The 12,076-nt window shown below is 41.4% G+C and overlaps 1 protein-coding gene across 1 annotated transcript; it reads left to right on the top strand.

Moving 5' to 3' along the window:
• Window positions 1-6,241: 6,241 nt before the first annotated feature.
• LOC147763265 (notch-regulated ankyrin repeat-containing protein-like) lies at window positions 6,242-9,579 on the top strand. The gene has a single exon (XM_087009318.1). The coding sequence runs from the start codon at window positions 6,911-6,913 to the stop codon at window positions 7,232-7,234; it is 324 nt and encodes a 107-aa protein (XP_086865444.1). The 5' UTR covers window positions 6,242-6,910; the 3' UTR covers window positions 7,235-9,579.
• The last annotated feature ends 2,497 nt before the right edge of the window (window positions 9,580-12,076 follow it).

Genomic DNA, 12,076 nt, shown 5'->3' with positions numbered 1-12,076 from the left:
TAATAAAAGTGGCTCATGTTTTGGGGGTAACTTGGGTGGCTTATGTTTTGGAAGTAATAAAAGTGGCTCATGTTTTGGGGGAATCTTGGGTGACTTATGTTTTGGAAGTAAGAAAAATGGGCCATGTTTTGGGGATGACTTTGGTGGCTTATGTTTTGGAAGTAAGAAAAGTGGGCCATGTTTTGGGGGTGCCTTGGGTGTCTTATGTTTTGGAAGTAATAAAAGTGGCTCATGTTTTGGGGGAATCTTGGGTGACTTATGTTTTGGAAGTAAGAAAAATGGGCCATGTTTTGGGGATGACTTTGGTGGCTTATGTTTTGGAAGTAAGAAAAGTGGGCCATGTTTTGGGGGTGCCTTGGGTGTCTTATGTCTTGGAAGTGATAAATGTGTCTCATGTTTTGGGGGAGACTTTGGTGTCTTATGTTTTGGAAGTAAGAAAAGTCGATCATGTTTTGGGGGTAACTTGGGTGGCTTTTGTTTTGGAAGTAATAAAAGTGGCTCATCTTTTTGGGGAGACTTGGGTGTCTTATGTTTTGGAAATAAGAAAAGTCGATCATGTTTTGGGGGTAACTTGGGTGGCTTATGTTCTGGAAGTAAGAAAAGTGGCTCATGTTTTTGGGGAGACTTTGGTGGCTTATGTTTTGGAAGTAAGGAAAGTGGGCCATGTTTTGGGGGTGTCTTATGTCTTGGAAGTAATAAAAGTGGCTCATGTTTTGGGGTAGACTTGGGTATGTTATGTTTTGGAAGTAATAAAAGTGGCTCATGTTTTGGGGGAAACTTGGGTGTCTTATGTTTGAGAAGTAGCAAAAGTGGATCATGGTTTGGAGGTAACTTTGGTGGCTTGTGTTTTGGAAGTAATAAAAGTGGCTCATGTTTTGGGGGAGACTTAGGTGTCTTATGTTTTGGAAGTAATAAAAGTGGCTCATTTGTTGGGGGTGACTTGGGTGTCTTATGTTTTGGAAGTAAGAAAAGTGGGCCATGTTTTGGGGGTAACTTGGTTGCCATTTGTTTTGGAAGTAAGAAAAGTGGGCCATGTTGTGGGGGTGCCTTGGGTGTCTTATGACTTGGAAGTAATAAAAGTGTCTCGTGTTTTGGGGGAAACTTTGGTGGCTTATGTTTTGGAAGTAGGAAAAGTGGGCCATGTTTTGGGGGTGCCTTTGGTGGCTTATGTCTTGGAAGTAAGAAAAGTGGATCATATTTTGGGGTTGACTTGGGTGGCTTATGTTTGGGAAGTAATAAAAGTGGCTCATGTTTTGGGGTTGACTTGGGTGTCTTATGTTTTGGAAGTAAGAAAAGTGGATCATGTTTTGGGGATAACTTGTGTGGGTTATGTCTTGGAAGTAAGAAAAGTGGATCATGTTTTGGGGTTGTTTTGGGTGGCTTATGTTTTGGAAGTAAGAAAAGTGGGCCATGTTTTGGGGTTGACTTGGGTGACTTCTGTTTTGGAAGTAATAAAAGTGGCTCATGTTTTGGAGGTAACTTGTGTGTCTTATGTTTTGGAAGTAAGAAAAGTGGATCATGTTTTGGGGTTGACTTTGGTGGTTTATGTTTTGGAAGTAAGAAAAGTGGCTTATGTTTTGGGGATAACTGGTGTGTCTTATGTTTTGGAAGTAAAAAAAGTGGATCATGTTTTGGGGTTGTTTTGGGTGGCTTATGTTTTGGAAGTAAGAAAAGTGGCTCATGTTTTGGGGTTGACTTGGGTGGCTTATGTTTTGGAAGTAAGAAAAGTGGCTCCTGTTTTGGAGGTAACTTGTGTGTCTTATGTTTTGGAAGTAAGAATAGTGGATCATGTTTTGGGGTTGACTTGGGTGGTTTATGTTTTGGAAGTAAGAAAAGTGGCTTATGTTTTGGGGATAACTTGTGTGTCTTATGTTTTGGAAGTAAAAAAAGTGGATCATGTTTTGGGGTTGTTTTGGGTGGCTTATGTTTTGGAAGTAAGAAAAGTGGCTCATGTTTTGGGGTTGACTTGGGTGGCTTATGTTTTGGAAGTAAGAAAAGTGGCTCCTGTTTTGGAGGTAACTTGTGTGTCTTATGTTTTGGAAGTAAGAATAGTGGATCATGTTTTGGGGTTGACTTGGGTGGTTTATGTTTTGGAAGTAAGAAAAGTGGCTTATGTTTTGGGGATAACTTGTGTGTCTTATGTTTTGGAAGTAAAAAACGTGGACCATGTTTTGATAGTAACGAGTGAGGCTCATGTTTTGAGCGTAAAGAGTGTGGCTTTTGTTTTGGACGTAACGGTTGTGGCTTATGTTTTGGAAGAAACCAGTTTGGATCAAGTAGAGAAGGGTTTTTGTCTAAAGTGACGCTGCTAGCTGACTCTCCATGTTTAATCCATTTCCTTAAATTTACATCACTAGCCATATTTTCATAAGGGACACCACCTTTAAAAAAAAAAAGAAAGTATGTTGTATAACTTGAATGTATTGACATTACTGTGTGAGCTTTAGAGTCAATGTGGAAAATGCCAGTTTATTACAGAGACGAAACATTACAATAAAAACTTCACAAGGACCTACAGCTGTTGTCTTTGGCTAATTTTGAGAGTAATACATTTCAGAGCATGCATTTTGACTTAAAATCTACATTAAATTTTCAATAAGATTCAATGATTGTTGGATTAATATCATTTGGTACAAAGATGCATTTGACTTTCTGCAGCAAAAGAAAAATAAATAAAGCATGTATCCGCTTTTTTTAAAGCCATAATAAGCAATGAGGCTTTTGAGAAGAGAAACGACTAAACAGCATTTATCAGATAAACCCTATGTATGTATGCTGAGGTCTCTTATCCCGGTTTCTACACGTAAAAGCACGCATTACAACTATATAGGCGTACATATGCCACAGTGAAAAGCCGAAATTTTTATTAATTTCATCCAGAAGTCACAAGAAAGTATCAGACTCAATTGAGTCCAGTGCATAGGAACTCATGGCATTATTGAAGACACTGTTATAGACATCTATCTCAAATATTGCCCCCCCCCCCCCCCCTTTATCAAAACAACGCTACATCATCGTTATATAAAATAGAACTATCCTTGGCCCAGTTAAGACTCACCTTGAGAATTGCAAGTTGCAAAAATGGCAAGGAAACAAAAGATCATGAGATTATCCATCCTTAGCTTCTTACAAAATGTAAACTGTAATGGCGACGTCCAGTACACAATGATTCTGGGTAACGCTCATGACGTCAGTTAACGTCGCCAGCGCAGCGCGTGCCGCGGCCACGTAATAGACGTCATATTTTCAACTGTCTTTCACAGTCTGTCAGTGACTGACTTTTTTGTTTTATTATTATTATTTTATATTTTCTGGCTGTAGCTCTAGCAAAAACTTAATAATTGTAGATTGAAGTCTATCTTGTTCTTAGTTTGTGGATTTTATCTTTTTTAAAACAATGTCATTTCAAAGTATTATATTCTTATGTATTTAGAAGTAAATGGAGATACAGATAGGCCCCTATCCGTGAGCACCCTCGGCGCAAGCCGCGTTGCCATAATTCACCTAAGGTGCTCAATTATCGCACTGGACAATTCGTCTCAACTAACGCATTCATAAGTCGTGGATCTATCGTTCAAAGTGGCTGCGTTTGTTGATTTGGCATCGAGCCGAGCTGGAGAACGGCCTCTGCGTGAACCAGTTAACTCCATTTCCTCTCCTTCAATGCAGGGATAACTTCAGAACATTCCTTCAATGAAAAACAGAACAACGTTACAGGAAACTTGGAGCAAGTCAACCTTACAAAGAATTGCCACGAACTGCGAGAAAAAGCTAACAGGTCTTAAAAAATTGTCTGTTGATTTACAAACCTCCGCTGCCTTAGTAAAGCAATGATCCTAAAATATATTATAGAGTTACATAAGAAGCTGTCACACGCAATATATGGGCCAACTTGTTGATCTTTTCAGATTTGTGAATGGTTTTCTTTTTTTGTTTTTGCTTTTGGGAATTTTTCGTGTCTGTATGCTGAATGTTACATGTGGTTGCAATCTTTTTACTGAATGGTGAAGTTAATAAATATCACATGCTGGAGCCGAAGAAACAGCGCTATTCACTTTATTCACCAAAGCACTGATATAATGCAGGGGCGGATCCAGAGATATTTTCTGACGGTCTTCCATATTATATTTTGTTGATCCATCCTCTATTTTTTGACCGTCTTCCGACAGAAAAAATTAGATACCCGTCAATGTAAACTTGAAAATCTGACCGTCTTCCGGAAGACCCAGAAGACGGCCTAAATCCGCCCCTGTAATGAAAGGTTTGAACTGGACCATCGCCAAACTGAAGTTTGTTGTCTAATACATTCCACAACCTAGCGAAGCTCTGTGTTTTCCGCTGAGGATTGGAACATTACTTGAAGTCATTTTTACGGTATTTGTGGAGAAGGACATACGTTTTGTATAAGTTCTGGGCCACATAACAACATTCCAACTGATAATTGTTTGCATTGATACCGACTTTCTCGTGCACGAGGTCTGTGCACGTGGGCGCGTGATAGGCACGGAGCAAATCGCTCTCTCTCTCTCTCTCTCGTTCGGGAGTTGAAAAATGGACCCGAAAATTAAAAAATAATAAAATAATAAGTTGCCTTGGATTCAAGAAGACTATAGTATTCGTGTCAGTGCGTTTATTTATCATAGAGTACAGGGACTAAGCGTGCATATCATCTCCGTACAGACGTCATCGCAGATCATGTAGAGTACAATACGTTTATGATAAGAGTAGTAACGAATATAAATAGCAACTACTCACGCTAATAGACAGTCATTCACAAATTTCTACAGCTCAACCAAGACCTGCACGACAGTAATGAAGACATTACAGCTATTGCAACCGGCTATGCGGCCCACACAGTTGCACTGTACTTAGTGCTTCGTCCCATTATCTGATAAATTTGAGTTTTTACTCGTCTTGTGATTTATGGCATCCATCGTAAGCTTCACAGTCTGCAGTCGGCACTGTGATCTGTTACAGCTATATGGAGGTCATCAAGGTGTCGTCTCACCTCCAAACTCCAAACACCCTCGCAGGGGGGCCTCTCTGTCTTTGTCCGTCACGAGCAGTCACAGTCTTCAGGACATGTCAACCGAAGTCGACACCTAACAAATTATTTAAATAGTCCCCTTTCATATGTGCGGCTGGTCGATTCCGCCAACTCCGCGTTCACACATCAATCAACGGTTCTATTACCCTCGACAAATCACATATTGTGTATACACTTACTCAAACTAACCCCTTCCCCCAAAAAAGTGAATAGGTCTTTTTCCAAAAATACCGTACCTCGGATTAACCTGCGTTGTTTCACACAGGAAAGAGCCACATAGGAAGTAATCCAACGAGAAATTTATTGAAGTCTGAAATGCTAAGAGTTTTATTCAATTTCTTTGTAGCGTTTCTCACATGTCTCGTGTTGTGGATTCCCACGCTCTGGTATGCGCAGCTTATCGTCTCAACAAGTGGTCTCAGGCGGAAAACTAGATGACGTCATCCTCTAACTACTGTACCTCTAATTCTTTTTCAATGAGTGTAGTCGATTTCCTATGGCCCGTTCTCGTAGAAGCATTATTTGTGCTGTTCATAGGCTTCTCAGTTATTTGTTTACTTTTAGGATAGGCTAAATAAGGTTTGTTTTATCTATAATTTGATCAGCCTTTAACGCGATCAGTCGGCCCTCAGCAGGGCGCAGTAGGTGATAGTAATTTTGATGAACAGATAACTCTGTTATCTCGGACAGATGTTATAATTTGTACCGAATGAAATGTGTGAGAAGACACATATTTGATGGCTAGTGTGCGAACGTAAAAAGGAAAGGGGCGAAATATTGATACAACGTGCAGGTATAAATAACACAATGGGAGAGAAATAAATACTTGGTTTGTGCAAACAGGACTGATCCAGCGGGGATCTTTCAAAGGACATAGTCACTTGGGTATTTGATTAGTCAAAACGACAAGTCGGAATAGGCTTAAACTACTTTCGGATAAGTATCATTATTTTTCATTGCAGATTATCAAGAGAGTTGCCCAAAAATGCCACGCCGTACAAGAAAACTGATTTTTTTTCCTTTCATTCTTCAGTCTACTTTCCCAGCTAACATCTTGATCTGATAACAGTATCTTTCTCTTACTAATTTGTGGTCAGCGGTTGAGTTGACGTCGCTGTGTGCCGCGACCTGTAATTGGATAACCTTATTTGCGGAGTCACGTGGTGCAGGGGGCGTGGCTAAATATTTCCCACGCTGGGGATTGGTGCATGGAGGGCAGCGGGTGAGAAACCGCATCGAGAGCATTGTCATTCTAAACCAGGGTAAATTTGTGCAGCAGCGGCCAGCCGTGGAATAGAGCAACTTGTCCTAAATATTCCGCAGTTGGACGGACATTACACGGCGTAGACCAAAATACTGAGCTATTTGGGGACTGTGGGAACCAAGCTGCAAGGTTACAAGTGCAATTCAGATATTCTAGACAGTTTCAAAGTTATAAAGTTGATACAGTGAAGGAATTTTAACCAAGTTCCGTCGGAGAAAAACGTCTACACATGTAAACTTTTCAACCTTGGAGTTAATAAATCTTGGACCAGGTCAGTGAGAAGAGAGGAGCAAAGACACGACGGAGTTCGAATGCAGTTTTAATACTCAGCGAGCGCGCTCGGTAGTTTAAAGGACCATAAAAAATCCCAACAACAGTGCTCTGGGCCTGAAGCTGGATTCATTCAATGTGTGGGAATAACGTTGTCCCTTCGCTGTGAATTGGGTTAGAGCTGTATATCACACGGTCGACCCGATGCTACACACCAACTACAGAGCGGCCGTTTAGAATTACCAGCGCAGATTACAGAGAAAAAGTGGAACGAATACTTTTTGCGTCGTAGCGGATTTTGTTGAGCGAGTCCCGGGAACGCTGTAGACATGAGTTGCTCCGCGGGGACTACGGGTTATCAGGAGGTTTTTCAAGAAGCCTTAAAAAATGGCGACCATCATGAACTGCGTAGAATTTTACAAGAAAGAGAGGGTAAAATAAACGTGAACTCATACGACAAAGACGGTCAGACGCCCCTGCACCAAAGCATACAGGATGGGAATTTCGAGGTGGTTAAACTGTTAGTGAAATTCGGTGCAGACGTGCATTTAGCGAATAAGGACGGCTGGAGTGCGTTGCATTTAGCGTGCTATGGGGGTCACCAGGACATCGTCGTCTACTTAATTAACGCACGGCGAGCACAGAAACGGTAGCAATGGGATAGTTAAAATAACAACCTGACCCCCGCGAGATCGGTCGCGAGCAAACAGACCAGGTTCATATTGAATAGATGAGAACTCGCCTCGGCTGCTGCTGCTTCCGCAGCTGTGGTACACACGTGCTGCAGAGAGGGCCCATTGAGAAAAATCCTCCGAATCTGGGCTGCAGAAACAAGTGCACCATTTCTGTGGATTGATAGCGTGTGAACAGTGGAGGATGCGGGTCTGGGTTATCGTACGTGCGAGGTCGTGTAGAATTAGCTGCGCAGACTAAATAACACTTACAGTTCATAGCAGAAGTCATAAGAACTTAAGTTCTAGCCCCGCAATCGTGAAACAGCACCCAGCGATGCGTAACTCCACTGTAGAGGATCATGTTCACAATTTACAGAAAGACTTCTTGTTCGCCTTTATTTCTTATTCTCATCGTAACACTTCATTCAATGTCTGGAGTCATTCATAAGTTGTTTTACTGTTATAAATCGAATCTATTGCCACCGCGCAATATGAAATACGGGCACAGCCTAGTTGTCAGCCGTATAGGCCCTCTGCTCAATACCGCCAGCTGCACACACGGCCACGCCATATAAACTGTACAATATTAAAGCACACTTAATACGGACTGAATTTACCAGAGAAAGGGTGTCCCAGTTCTTCCCACAGCTCAGCCGGAGCACCTGTCGCGAACCGACCGGGCATTAGAGCGATTTCTGTCCACGTTTAAGCTACCTCCGTTCACTTGTTGGAAGTCTTCAGAGATTTTAATTGTTTAATTGAGTTTTTCGGCTTACTGTGATCGTTAACAGATAGGAATGGGAAGTTCATTTAAATAATTGATCACTTTGAAATTTATTAATATGTTGTATTATATAATGCTATATATATATATATGTATAGAGTATAGTGTAAATATTGTGTACAGAGTTTAAAGACCACGCAATGGGCCACCACGGCTGTTTACAATACGTCACCACGTGATGAAAATAGCGATATCCAAAGTTTATTTTTGTACTTGTGCTGCGCCCCTTGTGCTGCACGTCAGTATTTTTCCGAGGCTTAGTATTACTACGGGACTGCCTCTCAGTGTGAGAAGAGATTTAGAGTCCGACTGGAGTGGCCGCACAGCCAACGTCTACAGCGCTTGTGGTTGTTACTACGCTGTAAACTGGATATATTGGGCCGGTTTCGGATAGAAGAATGGAAAAAAAAGAACAGCGTCGTTTTTTTATCGCCATCTCGGACCTCAAGCTCTTTTTATGGCCACCCGTAAAGTTCGACCGTTTACCTCAGTGATTGGAATAATGTGATATTGATAATAATTTTGGGATTTCCACACCCCTCCCCAGGCTGCTGCGTCGTCTCTCTTTGCCTGTGGATTAGAATGGCGCTGAACTGTGACTAGTCTCTTTCAGCAGCATTTTTAGCGTCTCATCCAGGCCAGGGGAGCTGTTTAATAAACTCCCCTCACTCCTTGAAATGTCGGCAGTATTATCGGTTTTATTGACTTGAGATATGAAGAAGGTCCAATCTGCGTATCTTTCTCTCAATCCTGGTTAAATTTTAACTATGGGGAGCCGGGGACAGAGTTCATGTTCCGACTGCAATAACAGGGCAATTAAAAAGTGATAATTGTCCAAATTGCCGCACTGTCACGCACCGGTGGATAGCGGGCTAATGTGCTGCGGCTAAAGATGTCAGTTTGATAGAAACTTGGAACAGATGATGAGTCGTGAATTTTGGCGCGTTTTATGTCCTAAACCGGCTTATTAAGTTGCTGGATTTGGTGAAAACCGCCCGCCCAGCCAGCTACCGTAGCAGACGACGTGAACAGACGACAGGATTCAAAGATGACGGATAGTGGGTGAGAAATGATTCCGCTGGCAGATTTGACTTTGCTGGAATTTTATTAGAGTGTCGACAGACGACAAAGAATTTGCAACGAACGCCGAACACTGCATGTAGAACTCTTTTAATGGAAATTCGAAACAATGGCAATAGCAGACGACTCCTGGGAAGAAAGGGTGCATGTCCGAAAGTCAGCGGTGAGAGCCAGCGAATGTTGTGCAAAATTTTCAAATACGCAATTTAATTAAAATGCAATATAGTGGTACGCAGTGCAGTGAAGGTTCAACCATTTTGTGCAATGACCTACAAAAACTAGTGCATTATGTTTCTCGTTAATGATAGTGTTCGTCACAAATATATCACAATTGTTAATGCTGCTTAACACAAATTTAACAGATGTTTAATACTTGAATACTGTTATGCTGTGATTATTTTTCAAAGACCATTTGCCTTAAATGATGCGATAATCTGCAATAAATACTGTTAAGAATATAGTCAGATGTGTTTCTAGTATATAGGCTTAAGTAACCGAAACTGTCATTATAAATTCATTTATTTCACTGTCGGGTAGGGAAGATGAATATATTCGCGTATTGAATATCAATTTTGTTGTAGTTCAATTTGTTTCTGTCGCGTTTAGTATCGATTTTACACCAATACAAGTTACTATAAACGGACACAAATATTCCACTATTATTTCTGTATGACATGTGAAACCATATATCAACAAAGACACAGAATTAACCAGTTTTAGCCGCCGGGAAACCGGTTGGGTTTGTTACCACTAGTCCGGGACTTCTTGGGTTAAGTGAAATCATTTCATTTAACGGTTATCTTGCACCTAGAGATGGAGCAGAACTGGGAGATTTGCAAGGATCTCTAGCCCCCTTGGGACGCCATTAGTTATTTACATTTACTTAGTGCTCGCAGAACAAGATTACTGGAAATTCGTCATGGACTGTGTTTCTTTCGCTAAGGCTATCGAAAGATTGCGTTTATTATCTTCATTGGTACGACTAGTATATTATTGTAACAAGATGTAATACATACGAGGTGTAGAATAGAAGGATGACATTATGAGACCAAGTATAACGGTATAAATAGTGTGTTTACAAAGTAAGTGGGGACCCAAGGCGGTTGAACTTCACACTGAAGAAAAGATCTTGTCGTGAAAGATAGAGTAAAGTGATAACAACGCCGCGACTATTCCATTGTACTTAAACTTATCAGTCCCCTGTATAATAATCACGAACAATGAGAACGCGCTGAAGATTTAAATAAGTTTCAGAATTTTCCCACGCCTGCGGTTATTCTGGTGATCAGTAACTGGATCAACCGCGCCAAACGTTAGGTAAACCTCGAACATTTGCCACTAGCTTAGCTGGCCAATATGGTGCTACTGGTAGATCAATTGCCTGAATAATGAAGTCCCTCGGTTTACAAGCTATGATTTCCTATGGCTGTTTACCCTAGGAATGTATAAATGATAGCTATTGGCGGCTCAGCCAGGTCCTTACATAATATAGTCTAATGCTTGCCAACCTCCACCCCTCCCCCTCCCCCTCCCCCCCCCCCCCCCATGTCTCTGTATCCTATTCCCCCGACTCACCCCACCTCCGAAAAAAATCACGTACACAGAGGTCATCACTCAGTTTATAACCGGTGAGAGATTTGTCGTTGATTTGCCGGTGAGAGATTTGCTTTCAACTTATGCAACTGGAGGGACAGCGGTCAGCTTGTTTGCAGAATGGGTTATGATTGCTCCGTGAAGGAGAAAAGCACTGGACTCCAGGTCAGCTGAACAAAATGGATACTAAGTGAGGCTTTAGTGTGTCGTTGGTTTAATGGCCCTGCTTCGGACTGAATGAATTAAGCTTGATTTATGTCTGCAATTTCTGCGTAGTGCAGTGTTGTGGTATGTTGGTGCCTACTGTAAATAGCTACCCGTGCTGCAGTTGAATGAAGGGCCAATTCGGAATGACGCTGTTCTGTAGAAAACTGACGGAAAATTCCTGATGTTATGGGCTGAAGTTTTTACTCATTTACCTTTAATGTGAAGTGGAATCAATGGTAGCCCCCCTATTTCTTACAGAATAAAGGAGAACTTTGTGTGAAATTGAATATTTTTAGCAAGTCAAAGATGTTGTCCAAAATTATGTCACCTAGATTACACGAAATGTCCAAATCCATTCTGGGCAATTACTGTGGATAGAAGACTAGGTCAGTCTATTATTTATTTATTTATTTATTCGCCAGAGGTCTCAGATAATGCTCTATCCATTCACCAAATTACAAAGACAGTAGTCAGCGACTCTCTGATATCAGGGGCCTCTAAAATAGTACGCAAAAATAAAGGATATAATAATTACAATACAATTACGATACAATAATTTTGTAACAGACTACTGGCGGGCCTTGTGACCAGAGAGTGGTAGTCAGCTATTTGAAGGAAAAATCTCTTTGTTCAAAAAAAGAAATTAGGAAGGAACAGTCATTTTATGACAATATCTTGGACCTATAGTATATACACCAGGGTTTAAGGGGTTCCCGTCTCATTGCCATTTTATTTCAAAGTCTCATCGCCATTTTTTGACAAAGTCACATTCCAACTACGCGGTTCTAGTGGGTCCGCTGTTACCTGGGCAGTAATGCAGGGCGTTCGTGTCGCGGTGGAGGGGACGCTGTCCTCGTCTCTGACACCTGTTGGGGACGCTACCTGTGACAGCTGCTGAAAGCAGGCGGCGTTTGTGATCTCCTCCTTAACTTACCTACTGTTTGGAGTTCACACGGCCCGTGGTGGGAAATGTTGTGTGAAAATGATAAATATGGGCGGCGCTCGTTGTTTCTCTCACAACTCGTTTTTTTACTGCAGTGCCATCCTTACTAACCGTGGTCTTTTTCTTTGTGATAACAGTGACACCACAGTCACGAACAATTTCAATTCAATTGATTTATGTTCTGGTGAATACATCTTATGACCTTGTATTGTAA

This window comes from Lingula anatina, chromosome 3 (assembly GCF_051362555.1).
Source record: "Lingula anatina isolate TDL-2025a chromosome 3, LinAna3.0, whole genome shotgun sequence".
Classification (NCBI taxonomy): Eukaryota; Metazoa; Brachiopoda; class Lingulata; order Lingulida; family Lingulidae; genus Lingula; species Lingula anatina.
The sequence above is the reverse complement of the archived record's forward strand: the minus strand, read 5'-3'. Positions and strand labels throughout refer to the sequence as shown.

What these genes read in the sequence shown, in the direction of transcription:
- LOC147763265 (XM_087009318.1), top strand. Translation starts at nt 6,911, where the DNA reads ATGAGTTGCTCCGCGGGGACTACGGGTTATCAGGAGGTTTTTCAAGAA.